Consider the following 16861-nt stretch of genomic DNA (forward strand, 5'->3'; position numbering starts at 1 on the left):
AAACTATTATAGAAAGTATTACATTGTCTAAACATTAGTATTTGTCCACAAATAAATAATTTAACACATATCACATAAACAAATGGCTTTCAAAATATTCTCAGGACTCTATCTTGTCAAAATACAAAACACATCAAACTTTTATTTAGCCCAAATATCCCTCTTTGTCTTTGGAAGTAAGTAGATGCCCCTTTCACCCCAAGGCCATTTTCCTGCATATCGTTTTTTTTTTTTTTGGAGTCTCAGAGCCCTCCTCATAACTCTTCTTTGGAGTTGCATGTGAACATAAAGTAGCTGTCATTCCCTTAGGAATTGTGAGCACTAAGTGGTGTGCATGTTGTAATTCTGTATGACCCAGTGGGGGAAACATGTCAGAGCCAACCACAAGTAAATGCCACCTGACAACTGCTCACGTAGGCCAGCAGCGTCCATCGGTGTTTGCAGATACCTTTGGAGAGAAGCTGAAGATGTCACTGTCCCCTCTGCCCTGGGGCCTTGTTTGCTTTTTCCCCCTTTGTTCTAATATTATCATTGTCATTTCACAAGGTTTTGTTAAAATTTACAAAACTCAAGCTGTATGTGCCTTGTAAAGAATTTTTCTGGGGTAAAATACGGTACTATGGGGGCAGTATTTAACTTTCTATTCATATGTTTTAAATTATGTACAAAACTCCTTCTAACCTAACACTTTAGCAATTCCCATATTTCATATTTGTGTTTCAATCCAGCTTTTTCCAGATTCACATAGTCTGATTTGGGGGCAAGAGGAGAGCACATACATTCTCTAAGCAATTTGAAAAATGTGTGCATGCCTTTATGCACATGGGTGCGCAGAGAGTCCAGATTTTGCTCACTGCTGTGTAAAACCAGTAATGTATTATCACCTGGATAAGTCAATACTCTTGCAAAGTATGTTTTATTGTTACTGTGTAACAGAGAGAATAATAATACAAATTCGAATGCTTTAGCATTGGGAGAATTTAATTAGGTATCATTGGTATTGTGGCATGAAGGACTTCACTGTACTCCAGATGGGTTATATTATTAAGAGTATACATGGTATAACTATTTCTTTATTTTACTGTACTCCATATGTCTTTATTTTGCATGCTATTTGCATATTTAAATAGTGTAGAAGATAGAATTATTTCCAACAAAATTAATTAAAGAAGTTCTATTGCTGATTTTATGCTGTATTTCCTACAAAATATATTACCTGTCATCACATCTGAATTAATGTGGATAACCTGTAAGGTTCCATGAATAATTAAGCTGATTATGTATTGCTTTACACTGCGAAAGTTGTTACCATTCTCCAAGCCTCTTATTTTTGTATACCACTCTCTCCATACTTTAATAGAAAATGCATAATACAGTTTTTTTCTAGTCCTGAGAACTGAACCCAAAGCATTGCACATGCTAATCAATGCTGTCACTGACCTCTACTCCAAGCCCTATAGTAAACTCTGCTTAATAGATACACATTTGCTAATTCATATTTAATGATGATTTTTATGCACCTGATAAACCTACTGAAGACATCAGCCTTCTGTAGCCTGCTTTTAAAACAGCATATGAAACTCATTGATAGAGTTCAGGGAATGTGCTCTGGGCTCTGGTGGCAGACACCTGAGTTGACATTCTTTTCTCACACTTATGAGAGGTGTGACTTTGAGCAATTTACCTAACTTTAGGCCTCAGCTTTTCAGTATAAAGGGAAAATGATTTGATTCAATACATAGCTTAATGAAGCACTCAAAACAGTCTATGGCACACACAGGTGTTAGGATTATAGGCCTTTGTAAATTCCTTCTCCTATAAGCACTCACTAAAGCACAGCCATAAAGACTTGATGTCCTTGGACTGCTACATATTGTCCTTGCAGGTGGTACTTCACCTGCTGGACAAAGAGAAGAAAATAATAGACTCAATATGTGTAGATACTGTGGATAGATGAAAGTTAAGGAGTTTGTGAGAATTCATTAGTTATTTTTGGATATGGTTATCATGGAGCCTCCTCTCTATAAAACAAACTTTTATGTACAAAGTTGTAAGTGTTCAAAATCTTCTTCAGTGACATAGCATGCTTTAAACTGTTCCAGATTTTCAGAAGTCTCCCTTCGGTTAACATAGTGAGTGTAGATCTCTTCTCCCTCACCGTAAAACTTAATCTTTATACTTTAGGTGTGTTTCCTACTCCTCTTCCCAAAGGACCAGTGTATTTGATGCTAAATTTGTATCTTAAATCACAGTGAATAAATATATCTTAGTAACTCATGCCCAGAAAATTTCCTTTTTACAAAAAGATAAATGGAATCAAGGGGTTGGGATGATAACTTGGCTTATTTCTCACTCATGAGGACATGGCTTCGAATCTTCAGCATCTACATTCAACACTGGGCACTGTTGTACAGCACCTGTAACCCAGCACCATTGGGGGTCAGAACCATGAGGACCACTGAGGCTCGCTGGCTGAAAGCTTTGATAGTCTACCTTAGGGGAAGAAGCAGGGAGGAATAGAGAACTACCCAATGTTCTCCTCTGGTCTCCACATGCACAAGTGTACACACGCACATGCACACGCACACATGCGCATGCACACATACCCCCACACACATGTATGCATGCACACACACACACACACACACACACACACACACACACCACATGGATACACATTCACTATATATATATGCACACATATATTAAATAAACCAAAAAAATTGAATAGAAATCAAAGGTGATGTAACTTCCATGAACATAGTAAACAAATATCACCAATTATTACTTTCTTTTGATGTGTCATGACCCACCTTACACAGATCCTCTTTTCTAGCACCCTAGACTGTTGTGCACTTTGGAAAATGCACCGTAGAGTATTGAGTTTCAGAGACAGATTTTACTCTCACAGTAAACCCAGTACCACCATTTGCATGTGTGTAACCTGTGCACTGCATACTCAGCTGAGCCGAAGGCTAGGTGGATCCAGCCACCCAGCTCGTGGTGTGTATGCAGAGCCTTGAGGCTGGCCTGTGGCTGCATCCCTCCAGAAGAAAGCCTTCTAATACACCATCCCCCTCTCCCGATGTTGGGCCAGCAGAATCCTGAATAAAGAGCATGTGATTTCTCAGAAGAAAACTGACCAGGTTTTAGTGACAGACCAAGTGATCTGAGATCAGGACAATGCACACAGAAGGAAATGTAGATTAGGCCATAGGCAGAACTTAGGGACAGACTGGGCAAGTAAGAAGTGACATTGGAATTGAATGGGATCCCTAGAGAAAGTCTTTGGAGAAGGAGGAATTGGTTACAAACTCCAACAAGAAGTGAATAGAAGGAATAATATCAAGAAATCTCCATGAGGTAGAAGACCCAGATGAAAGCCCACCAAAGAAGCTAAGCAAAGTGGTCAGCTACATGGAGCATGGCCTCTGGGTTCCGCAGAGGCAGCCAGTGATTAGCATCCACAGATATGTGTGTACTGGGAGACGGCAGCATTGTCATGGTTCCAGGTGTGACTTGATATTGAAAGTATGGGCAGAATGAAAAGATGGAAATGCAGAGTCACAGAGAAAGGAGGGCAAAGACCTAAAATACCTTCCTGTGTTTCCCCATGGGAGACATGAGGGAAAAACAGAACAAAAGCAAAACTCTTACTCAGCGGGGTCCGTTTTGTTCCCCAGAAGTTGTGCAAGGTTGCTTTGCTGCATTTACTATTTAGTCTCGATTCTTCTGAACTATTGTTATGAGTTGGAAGATGAGAAACTGTAGTGTCCTTAGAAGGCATGACTTCTGTTCTGTGAGCATACATTCAAATTTGTGAAATTATGTTGAAAACTCATGTGGATCCTCAGAAACAGCCATTGGGAATAGGTTGGATGCAGAGGTTATGCGGACTGCTTGATTATGCCCAGGCTGTTTGTGAAATGCTAATTTTGGCTCTAATAAGGTTGAACCTCTGTTTCATGAAATCTGTTAACACATCCGTTGGATATTTTTCATGCACAAAGTTCATAGGCGGTAATTATCGTTTATCCATTTCACAGAAACTGGAGCTCTGCCATGTTAGCTACCTTGCCAAAGGTCATGTGCTGGTATATAAAGGTCTCCAAAGTCAGAACGAGTTAGGCTTCTCCTGCCATCAAGGGTCCTGTCAGTTCAGTGAGACACAAGCCTTAGTCCCAACAGAGTTAGTCAGCTGTGATAAAAGAGGCACAAATGCTTCAGGGCTTAGAAGTTAGAGAAAATTTCCAAGGGAGAGTTGGATAAACTCAGGAAAGCAGAAGCTCAGAGACAAGACATCAGTGAGTAGGGGTGTAGGCGCATGCACGCATGCATGTGTGTATGCGTGTGTGTGTGTGTGCGTGCGTGTGTGTGCACACACAGGAACATGAATGTGTGCATGTGTGTAGGATGAGACTTTACTACAAGGAAAAAAATTTCTTTCAGAAACTCAGGATTATGCATTTAACTTTTCCCAACCAGCTTCATAGCTCAGGTCACCAGATCATGGCTTTTAACAAAGGTGTGCTGTGGCGCTCCCTAACAAAAGAGTAATGGATGATTCCGCAGAGATAGTGACTTAAGCGAAGATTCAGAGACTAGGTGGTGGTCAAGAATGGCAGGGGAAGGATCATTATGGGAAACTGGGGCAAGTGAGGCAGGTTATAAGGAGAATTAACAACAGGCTGTAAGGGATTAAGATTTCCAGGCAAGAGTTCACATTCCTTTCGGTAGGAATCTGAAGGGCTCCTTAAAAAGAAATCTTTGACTGAAGGTCATGGCACAAGCCTGTGACTCCAGCAACTAGGAGATTGAAGCAGGGGGGTCACGAGTTTCAGTCGAGACTAGGTTGAAGCAAACAAAACATTTAAATTATATAATTGCATGCCGAAATTTTCAGATAGTCTCAGAAACACTGGAAACATCCTTAAACACATTGCCCAGTTTTAGAAACATCACCTGCTGATTTTGTCTAGTGAATCTCTTCCTTTTATTTATTTTTATGATTTTGTGCCAGGACTTGAAGCCAGCGCCTCCGACCTGCTAAATACATGCTATTTTTACTAGTATGCTTTAAAGTGAAGTCTGTACCCTATCATTCCATCGCATGCACTGAAATGTGAATCTGTGATGGGACATTTATGATCACAGCCATCATCTCAATGACATTTCTAATAAAATCAATACCTAGTGCAAATTCAGATTTCCTCCATTGTTATAAAATTGTCCGCACTTAGGACTCAGTTATTGTTGTTTTTCAGTGTCGAGTGTCTCTTATTCTCTAGTAGTTTCCCTGTCCTCCTCTTCCCCCATGGCATCCCTGCTCTAGAATGCTTGTGCTCTATATAAAACATCCCACATTCTGAATCGGTCTAATTACTCTTGAGATGTTATTTAACTGTTTATCCTTCCTTCTGTACTTCGTATTTTAAAGGGTGGTATGTCCCCTAGTTCGCACTAGGAAGCACAGGGTGTTTGGTGGGTTGGTGGTCCAGAGTAGTTGGCCTGATGTTCAGGAGACTTTTGCCTAATGGCTTTTGGAACTTCTAAGGGTTATTTCCTAGAGTTTGCCATTGTGGGCTGGGAAACCGGCCCCTGAAATTTTTTGAGCTGAGGATGAGATGGGCAGAAGAATGTATTTATCTCACTGTGTTGCCCAGGCTGACCCTAAACTCCTTGGCTCAACTAATCTTTCTGTCTCATCCTCCCAAATTGCTGAGACTTTTGATGTGAACCAGTATACCCAGGTAGAAGAATTAATTTGACCATACTGGCAACTAACACAGAAAGATAGGACAGACTCAAGAGAAGCTGTAGTAGTGAAGTCTGTAGGACTGAGCTTTGGATTAAATTCACTGGGCCAGATATAAACACAGAACTGTAGGCTTGTAGTTGAGTACTGTGCTTAACAAAAATAGGAAAGTCAGGAATCACAGTGGTCTCATAGCAGCAGACACTGGGAAACCCGGCTTGAGAAAGTGGAATCTGAGCTGATGATGGTCTGCTTTGGCTCAGACATCTGGTGAGCAGTTGAAGATGCAGGCTTGTAGCTTGGAAAAAAGGCTGAGGAGGAAGGCAGATAATGGCTGGAGCCTAGAGAGTATACCTGATAGCCAGTGAAGGGAGCCGTGTGAGAAGCAAAAGCTTAAGTACAAATTTTGGTGATGTGAACACTGATGGGTTTTGTCAACCCTTCCTCCCCAGGGCTTCAGTTTATTTAGATTCGTTTAGCCCAGGATATCTCCCTTCCAGAGCTCAGTGGCCTCCTTTCCATGTCTCAGCTTTTTTCTTCTAGTGGAAAAAAAAAATGCCCTCCCCACAAGGAACTACGTGTACTTTTTAATTCGAGTTCCTTTATTTTTTCTGGAGCCCGACTGTAAAAACATGACGTCTTGCTACCTTTCCTTTTCCCTTAAATCCGATTTCCTGTCTTTGTGTGACTAATCTGTTCTTAGGGAAGCTAATGGAAGCAGTGAGGAAGAAGGCAGGATGTGAACAGGAGCTGACAGTGGGCAAAAGCAATGTGTCTTCTCCTTGGTTTCAAGAAAGGGAAACTTTGTACTCTTGAAGACGGTGGAGGAGAACCCAGGGGAATGGGGTGGTCGCAGGTGTAGAAGAGACAGGGGAGGAGGCGAGCATGTTGTTGGTAGGTGTGATGTTTGACATCCAGTCTCTGGAGAGAAGGGTGATGAGAATGAAGAATCTAAATACGAAGCTCTGGGAGTTGACAGTCACATGACAAGCGCTGTGGTCATGTTGGCCATCGGCCAATGGAAGGGAGAGCCTCCTTACATTGGAAGTCAATCAAGAATCATAGCCAAGACCTGAGAGTCAGGCTCCCAGCCCCACCTGACAGTTGTTGGTTTCTTAACTTTTGAAAATCATTTTTAATTTTGGGGGTTTTGTTTTCCATTCTTCTATCTACTTGACCCTCACCCCTGCGTTGTGCTCTGTTGCATTTCATAAAATCTATGTTGCTTCATCCGCTATGACAAATGAAGCAAAAAGAGTCAAGTGACAGACAAACAAGGCTTAAATCACTTGAACAAAAATGATGTTTGGACAGAATATTAGGAAACATGCTGAAATAGGTGGTTGTAAATTAAACCCAGGGCTTAGAGGAAAATGTACTGTACAGAATCCAGATTTAACCGCACACGCACACTCACATGCACGCACAGACAGAGATAGGGATCGAGGGAGGGAGGGAGGGAGGGAAAGAGAGACACAGACACAGAGAGAGAATATGAAAGTAGAGAGCGAGGCAGTGGACCAACAGAGATGGGTGTCTGGGGAGAACAATGGGTGGGCAAATAGGTAAGGTACAATGATAGATATGTATGTATGTGAAATGCTACAGAAGGAACCCCATTGTTTTGTATGCTAACTGAAAAGAGATAACTGTATCCAAATCCATTTGAACTTGTATTCTGAATCCACTCGAGTCCAACTGAACACAGTGAGAATATCATAGGGGAACTTATGCTAGGTGAGAAATAGTAGGGCTCCCGGGGCAGTCGGCAAGAGCTTACATGTGCTGATACACTGTGTGCCCTAATAAAATTTGCCTGAAGATCAGAGGACTGAACAAGTCACTAGATTAAACACAGAGGCCAGGCAGTGGTGGCACACGCCTTTAATCCTGGCACTTGGGAGGCAGATCCATCTGGATCTCTGTGAGTTCAAAGCCACCCTGGACTACATGAAATTGACTTAGTCTAGGAGAGAAACAGAGCCAGGCTGTGGTGGCACACACCTTTAATCCCAGTGCTTGGGAGTCACATGCCTTTAATACCAGCACTTGAGATCTCACCCTTTAATACCAATATTGGGGAAGCACACACGCCATTAATCCCAGCACTAGGAAGGAAGTGATGGCTGGGTGGACAAAAGGGTATATGAGGTGTGAGGAGACAGGAACTGGAACTTTTCAGGCTGAAGAGTCCAGAGATAAAGGGTGGCAGTGGCTTGTTCCTTTGTTTCCTCTGATCTTTCAGCATTGACCCCAATATCTGGCTCCAGGATTTTTTTTATTATTATTATTATAAGACCATTTTAGAATTCACATTACACTTACACTTTCCACAAAATCAGTATTTGGAATTCCAAACCCTCCACCATGGAGTTCATTTTATTTAACCTTTTACAGATAAGGTGCAGGGGTGGGAGCTACATTCAGAGTCGGGGGCATTTGCACAGTCTTAAAGCATTGAAAGGCACAGACCAGTGCTGGGAGAAGGGAGATCTTGGTTTGATTAGCAAGAACAGTAATGTCCGTGTACTGAGTAAGAACAGCAAGCCAGAGAAAATGGCCCTGATTCCCTTTGCCTCACAAGCCCTTGACTCCATTGAACTACATCAGTTCTTACTTTTGTAATGTTCAATTTTTTCCAAATTTTCTTTGAGTGTTAGAGCCCATTAATTGCTTCCTTATGGCAGCTGCTTATGATTTAAGATTGGTCGTGGGCACATACGGTCTGTTGTTTGGGGCCCAAAGAGACATCATAAAAGACCTGTACTTAGAGTCTCACCACAGAAAAATGCCCAGGAAATAATAGCTGTAAAAATTAGTTTTCAACCAAGTAGGGCTGGTTTTGATATTTTAGATTTGGGGTTATGTCCATTCCCTTCTGCTTGCTTTTAATCTTCAATGCAAAGCCAAAGGTGTGAAGTCTAAAGCTGTAAATCCACTTATTGCCATAATTCCCATCCCAGGCTTTGTGGAGTTGGCTGTTACCATAGCCACAGCTCTCCTGCCAATCATTCTTCTTCTATGTTGCTGCTTTGAACCCCAGGAATTCTAGTGTCATTTTGTCTCACACATATACCCAATTCAGTTTGGCAAGAATTAATTGAGCACCTAATCTGTGCTCAGATTGACTGAGCCTAAAGTTCAGTTTTAGTTATTAAAAGAATGAGGCTACAAGTTTGGTTTGGGTTTGGTTTTGATTTGCAACATCCCTCAGAGGTAAATTATATTCAATTCAACATCATCTCCAAACATTGCCACCATTCACACAGGTCGTTTCCTACGGTTCATGTTACCTTCAGGAAGTTCTGTTTGCCGCCTTCTTTCCTCAAGTATCTGAAAAACAATTTTTGCTTTTTGTTTCCCATCAAGCATAACGTTTAAAACGTGTGTTGTTAATAATCATCAACATTGGTAGGCTACACACATGTAAGTTCCTTTGAAGAAGCCAGATCAGCAAGACTAAGTGGCCTGCCCAGGATTATACATATACTTCAGAGTTTCATCTAGATGTGTGACTTGAGAGCCTGACCACCAAGATCCTTTTATTTCATAGTCTTCATTTTTAAAATAACACCTCCAAATTACTCTTGTATTTTCCTTCAACTTTTTGCTGAGATACTTAGAAAAAAGAAATAATAATTACAAACTCACACATTTTATCTATGTTTTTAGGCAGCGCAATTCTATATCAGGAAAAAAAATAAAGATTTATATGTTACTAGCTCAAGTTACTTATAAAGTTTAAAGACCATATGTAAAAAATAATTTTATTTTAAGCTTCATAAGGTAGAACAATTAGAGACATCCCCTCCCTCCTCTTCTCTTCTCCCCTCCCCTCCCTCTTCTCTTCTCTCCTCCCCTCCCTCTTCTCCCTTCCCTTCTCCTTTCTTCTTTCTCTGTGCCCCTCCCATACTGCCATTTCCAATCAAGCCCACTGTAGCAGTCAACACTCTAGATTAAGATGCAACCCCAAATCCAGATTTAAACTGTATACGATTCACTTGGCCTTGGAACAGCTCTTCACCTAGGTTGAACTAGCTTAGGCCAATGCTTTTCTACAAATTCACTTAACTTTAAGATCTCTAAAACTCAGGACTTCTTTAAGTACATGGAGAATCCATCAGGGGCCCCTCATGTCCAGTTGGTTATCCAAGGTTATCCAACTCTTGTTGGTCCAGTTTGCAGAAATGTCTCCCAATCTAGAACTTTCCTTGTGGCCTCACTGCCTCACCTTATTTCATAACTTTCTCATCCACTCACCAGGACCAAGACAACAACTCTCTAAGAACCGCTAACATCACACACTTGGGTCCCTTAGAGCAGACACACCCCATCTTACCACTGAAGCTGATGACAGGGTCTGGCCCAGACACCAGAGTGCGCCTAACCTGCCTTCTGCAATTCCTCTTCCCTGCTATTCCCTGTTTCCCTCCCAGCTCCACATCTGTTCTTCTGCGATGAGCTCCATCTTTCTGTGATAGCACAGTGTCTTCTCACCCTTACCCGTGTTCTGTCCTTCTGTCTGAGCCCCTTCACACGCCTTGCCTCCCGCTTGGTCTCTGGCCAACTTCAAAGAGCCAGTTCTTCCTTTCAACTCCAGCTCTCCTGCTTCCCCTCTTCCCATAGTCCTGCCGCACAAGATTTACCCCACCCATTGGAGTCAGATGAGCACGCCCCTCCCCCAGACGGAGCGATCGCTGACCAGCTGATGGCAATAAATACTTAGAGCACAGAGCCTGTTTGTTCTCATAATTCTGCAGTAATGAAAAGATGAATCAGAAAGAGTCGTGTTATCTCGCAAGCAAGCCTGAAAAATCAATTTATCTATGATGTTCAAGCGCAGAGGTCACCAGCCCCTCTTCTGTGGTGACTATCTGCCTGGGAGTCCTAGAACATGTTCCTTTCCCCTCCTACAGAACTTAATTTTGTTTTCATAGTTATTAGACTGTTCCCATTTCAAGATAAGTGAAGATTACAGTCCAAACAAATAAAGGGCTGCTGTTGGGACACTCAGCCCCCATGACATATTCTTCTCTCTTTCAGCCATGTCTCGTTCACTTGAATGTAAATTGAAATGTCATCAGATATTTTCTGAAGATATTTCATCAGGTGTCTCTTTGCTCTTAGTTTTTTTTTTTTATGGAAATAGGCAATAAGAAACACTAAAATTTTAGCTATTTGGGTAGAAATAGACTTGAGGTTACTAAAGTCAGTTATAAGCCAAGACCCACATGAAGGAGCTGAGACAAAGAGAAAAGCAGTGATTATAAATTATGATTTTAAAGCTATTAGAATAGGGGCTAGTTTGCCATGCATGCCATTGACTTTTATCGATATTTTAGTAATAACTCAGTTACATGCTAACAATTCTAGTAGCAGCTCTCAACCTGTGGGTCATGACTCCTTTGAGGATTGCATATCAGATATCCTGCATATCAGTTATTTACAATTCATAACAGCAGCAAAATTACAATTATGAAGCAACAACAAAATAATTTTATGGTTGGGAGTCACTACAACATGAGGAACTGTATTAAAGGGTTGCAGCATTAGAAAGGTTAAGAACCAATGTACTAAAGAGTGTTCCCTCTTGAGTGTGTAATGATAGACACAAACTTTATTAGCTTATTCCAGTGTTTATGTAACTAAGGCTGATTGTACAAAAAAAATTAGAAATGATAGTTCTGTTTATGAATGGGCCTTATGCAGCATTCCAGACAGGTGATAGACATGCCCCCAAAAGCCTTACACAAAGCTGTGACCCACAGCTAGTCCTACATGTTTCTTTAACATTGACCTTAGCTTTGTTTTAGAAGCAAAGGTGATTTTTGATTAGTTAACTTACCATCATTGATACTATCGTAAATATTATTTTGTTAAATGTAGTATAGTTGCAATAGCAAAATGCTATTTACAGATACTCTCAAATTAAGCTAGCAAGATGGCTCAGTGGTTAAGTTCATTGGCTGCTCTTGCAAAGGACCGGGTTCAGTTCCCAGTACCCACAGCAGATCACAAGTGTCCATAATGTGGGCACCAGGCACACATGTGGTGCATATATATACATGCAGGAAAACACTCCACATAAAATAAAATTCTTTTTAACAAACCTTTGTCAGTGAAATGATTAGAGCCATTAATTTGTATTGCTGCTTATCTTTTAGTTAGTGCTAATGGGGGTTTTTTAAACCAATTGTAAAGATCAGACAAAAATGAGCTCATGACCCAACCTGAACTGGAAAGGTTAGATATCAGAGAAATTTCTTGTGTTGTAATATTTTGACTTGGAAAAGCAGCATGGCTCCTAAAGTTAGAAACACTGCTCTGTCTTTGCATAGCCTTGTTGCAGGGGGGAGAGGCTTGAACCTGCCTCACCTGAGTGTACCAAGCTCTGCTGACTCCCGAGGGGACACCTTGCCTTGGAGGAGGTGGGAATGAGGGGGTGGATTGGGGGGGAAGCTGGGGGGCAGGAGGAGGGAGGACAGGAGAATCTGGGTTGGTATGTAAAATGAGTAGAAAATTTCTAATAATAATAATAATAATAATAATAATAATAATAATAATAAAAGAAACACTGCCCTGTGTCATAGCCTACTTGGTTCATTGGACCAAACCCATCTTTTCAGTGAAGGCACCCAATTTAGAAAGAACGGGATTTCAGCTGCAGTAGAAGAAAACATCCTCTGTCACCCCTGAGCACAGGAGTGGGGGGTGGGGGGTGGGCACGTCCCAAGCAGCCACCACAGCTGTGCGCAGAGGGTGACCTTGGCTTTGCTGCTGTCTTTAGCTCGGCAGGTGCAGGACGCCATGCTGTCTGCTCAGAAACACCACTTTTGAGCAGCAGTATTTGCTGCTCAGTTTTTGATGCAGATTTTCATGTGTTCGGGAGTTAGGCATCCTACCCAGGCCACTCTGGCTCTAGTCAACACGTGTGGGTTTGACAGTGGCCATTGGATTTCTAGAAGATTCCTTTCTGCTCCCATTGTAAGGGGATTTCAAGCAGGCTTTGATACCAGTTACACCACAGAACTGAACAAAGTGCCTTTAGAGGGTCCAGCCTCGGAGATCTCACTAGAAAAGCGGACACAGTTATGAAGAAGGGAAATGAGAGGCAAGGGTAGAGTCTGGGGAGGGTTCACAGTAACAGCTGACTTGGAGGTACTCTAGGAGTCATTGTTACTTAACCTCAATGAAGTGCTTAACTTTAGAAATACACTATTTAGGAGGTTGGGGATTTAACTCAGTGGTAGAGCGCTTGCCTAGCAAGCACAAGACCCTGAGTTCGGTCCTCAGCTCTGAAAGAAAAAAGAAAGACATACACTACTTAGCTTTGTGGGAGGTAGACTGCACATTTTTCTAGATCAGCCTCTTCTGCCATATCCTTTAAGCATGGGTTAGAACAGTGATACACTTTAAATAGACTTTGAACACAGCTTGTGAATATACTCCTTCAATCAGGGCTGGACTCCCCACTGCCTTGCTTGAACATTGAGAGTAGGTTCTTCTCATTCCTCTCCCCCTTAGCTCTCCAGTGCTCTACCAAAAGTAACAGCCAATCTTTACAACAGTAGTATCACAAATATCCTTTGCTTTAGTGTCTTATTCCTCACTGTTTTAATAATGGGTATATTAAACATTCACTGAAAACGTCTAAAATAGAATTCTCCTAACTTCCCTCTAATCATTGACAAAACTATCTGGAGGATAAAGAGGAAATGATTTTGTGAAGGTAACTGTAGTATCTGAGTCCTATCTCCTGCTGCCTGCTCGGCCTTTTCTTTTCTTTCTCCTCATTTAGAACCTACCACCTTAGCGCTGGTGTCTGTGGCAGTGGGAGGGATATGCAGCGGGGGCCGTTTCAGAAGTCGCATGTTGAGGGCAGGCACCAGACAAGTGGGTGGTTCTGAGAATCAAGTTCCGTGTCTGTGCTCCATGGTCTTGGTATTTAAAGTCATGCCGAATGAATTAAAATCCTGGACAGCTCATTCTAAGAGGCCTCACATAGGAAAGATCTGACTTTCATTTTTTGGCCTCTCTTAAAGGATTATCATAATTCTTCATTGCATTTGGAGGAAGATTAAATGTAACAACAACTCACAGTTCCTTGTTGATGAGAAAATATGCAAACTACGAGACATGATGTTGTTGTCGTTGGTTTCAGGATAACCTCACAGATCTTACCAAAAAGGCATGTTACCTACACAACAAAGATAGCCAGCCACATGGTACATAAAATCAGTGCCAGTGAATTTGGATGCAAATATAAAACAGACAATGATAAAGTTCTTGCCCCAGAATAAGGAGATGCATCTCTTTGCGATGTGGGAATGGTAGAGATTTCTTTAGTGGGACACAAAGATAACTGTGGAGAGAACAGGGCGTCAGTGCTGCTCCTCTGTGGCTGACCCTGAGCAGAAAGTGACATTTTTGTCGGAGCAGGAGTCCCGTGTTCCTACCAGCAGTGATGTAGCCCTTCTAATAGCCTTACTTTCTGCCCAGGCTTGTTCTTGTGTCCTGGCCCCACTATAAACAGAGATCATGGAGATAATTCTGAAACATTCTAGTTTCTTAGGCTGTGCTGAACCACAAAATATGACTTCATTATCAAGAATTAGAATAGACAGCATAATTTATGCCTCTAGAAATAGTATTTCTTACTGGAAGAATAGACAGGCTCTCAACAACAAGGAATTCCTACAAGGAAACGTTATGTATACATGTGGTCACCTGATTTATGAGAAAGGTAACACAGTACCACAATGGGGAAAAGATGCCATTTTCAGTTAACAGTGTTCAGTTAACGTGATAACCACCTGGGGACAAAAAGCATCCTGACTTCACCTCCCGTAAAATCAGTTCTCCATGAAGTCACACTCAAATATGAAGATGCAATAATAAACCTTTTCAGTTATAAAATAAACAGACAGATCTCCTCATGATGTCCAATAGCTATAGATTTCTTTAGCTGACTACAGGCATAACAATAAAGAGAAAAACGTTGTATTGACTTTTATCAAAATTAGCAATATCTATTCATTGAAGATGCTCCAGTAGGAACTGGGAATGTGGCTCAGTAGTAGAGCATTTACATAGATTCTCAAGGCCCTGAGTTCAAGACCCAGCACTACCACCACCAAACCAAACAACAGTAACAACAGCAAAGAACATCTCAACAGAATGTAAAAGCAGAACAAAGCATGGGAAAATATATTTCTAATAAATACAGATCTCAAACAACACATTCAGAATACATAAGGATTTCTAAATCTCTGTATATGCATATATGTGGCATATAATATATAATAAATTCTAACCGATCAATAGGATAATTTAGTGAAATAAAGGCAAATGCTGATAATTCTTTATGAAAAGAATGTAAAATACTGAATAGGTATATTAAAAGGATGTTCAATTGATCGCTAGGAAACTATAAAATAAAGTTAAATTACTATATCCTACAAAAACAAGATTAAAAATGAGAAAAATATCAAGCATTAGAGATGATCTGAAACATTCTGAAGCTGAGCATAGAAATTATAGGTGCCACACTGGGAAACCACTTAGGAGTATCTACTACAGTGAAACGAATGTACTCTTTTACCTTCCTTAGATACAGACCCAACAGAAACGCACACTGGTGTTTTACCCAAACAGTTACATTAAGGTGTTCATAGCAGCAATTTATAATGCCTAGAGTCAAATTACTGTCAACAGCAGGATGAGCAAATAAGTCACATACAGAATTTTATAAAGCAGTAAGAAGAGGTCTACGGCTACATGCAAAATTATAGATGAATTTCACAAGTGTTGAACAAAACATGCCAGACGTATGCTGTATAGTTTCCTTTAGATAAAGACTGAAGGCCAGTGAATTCTGCTGTCCGAATTCAAAGAAGGACTATTGGTGTAGGCTGTTGACAGCGATCAGAGCAGGAGCTCCTGCCTTGTTAGTACTGTGCTGCTGCTTTAGCCCGGGTATACTGAGTTTTCACAATTTCCTTAGCACATTTGATACCTAAGATATGTATGTATGTATGTACATACTTCACCTACTATTTTCTTTTCCTAATTATAATACAATTATAATTTAGAAACTAAAGTTCTTTGAGAAACCTGTTGACAAGTATGGCTTTCTGCATTTCACATAAATCTTTCAATTGACCCAGTAGGTTTATTCAGATCCTTTTAAATCTAATATTTTCTCTTTTTTTTTTTTCCAGGGCCCCCCTGGTCCAAAAGGTGATAAGGTAAGAAAATGCATAAATGAAATCACTTTACTGGAAATCAATATTGGCATGATCTGTGATGTGTGTTTAGACCTTTTTACTAAGCATTATGTAACGCTTTTATCTTATTTTGCTCTTCCTCAGGGAGAACAAGGTGATCAGGGGCCTCGGGTAAGTTATGCACTTGTTGTCTTGGGTGGGAAATGATTGTCCCGCTCAAAACATCCTAACTATCCTTACCCTTTGCACTGCATGATTTAGTAACACTGATATAATTGACAACCCACCCATAAACAGAAAATGTCCTACTAATGAACATGTGTATCTTGTGCATCATCGTAGCTTGATTACAAATAGAACATTCTAGAGACAATGAAGCCATCCAACAGCCCCCTTTCCAGTGACCGTTGGGGTCTTTAGATGTGTGCACGTTGTTTTGCAACATAAAGGCCATGTGGTGCTCTCTTGAATTTGGCATTTGCCTCTGATGAAACTTCTCGTGCTATTGCATAAATATGTTCTAGCACAGATAAAAAATACTGTTGCATTTTACATATTTATCCTTCCTTGGAAGTTTGAATAACACTTGTTTGGACTTCTTGTTTCTCCAGATTTGTAAGGCAGATAAAAGGTGTAACACTTCTTTTACACTGTGGGTGAAGGGAGGGCCGCTTCTTCTCTGTCCCAGTGTGGCCCCTCCGACCATCATAACCCATGGCAAATGCTTTCTTGTTGCCTTGGTAGTGCCAAGTCCTTGGGTTCACATCTGCGCCTCATTACTCAAATGTTCAGACATACTGTTCCAATGATGTAGTGGCTCTGTTCAGACATACCTCTCAATTTTCTCATGTCACTACGCACAAAAGCGAGGATTTGGTTG

At 41.0% G+C, this 16861-nt stretch overlaps 1 protein-coding gene across 17 annotated transcripts in view; it reads left to right on the forward strand.

Annotated features, from left to right (window-relative positions):
* Col25a1 (collagen type XXV alpha 1 chain) overlaps window positions 1-16861 on the forward strand; it is a 404038-nt gene that overhangs the window by 243240 nt on the left and 143937 nt on the right. For all 17 annotated transcript variants that reach the window (XM_037207099.1, XM_037207100.1, XM_037207097.1 and 14 more), the window contains exons 6-7: window positions 15976-16002; window positions 16126-16152. In XM_037207099.1, the coding sequence (XP_037062994.1) occupies window positions 15976-16002; window positions 16126-16152 (54 nt within the window). The remainder of the gene's footprint in view (window positions 1-15975; window positions 16003-16125; window positions 16153-16861) is intronic.

Source organism: Peromyscus leucopus, chromosome 6 (genome assembly GCF_004664715.2).
Source record: "Peromyscus leucopus breed LL Stock chromosome 6, UCI_PerLeu_2.1, whole genome shotgun sequence".
Classification (NCBI taxonomy): Eukaryota; Metazoa; Chordata; class Mammalia; order Rodentia; family Cricetidae; genus Peromyscus; species Peromyscus leucopus.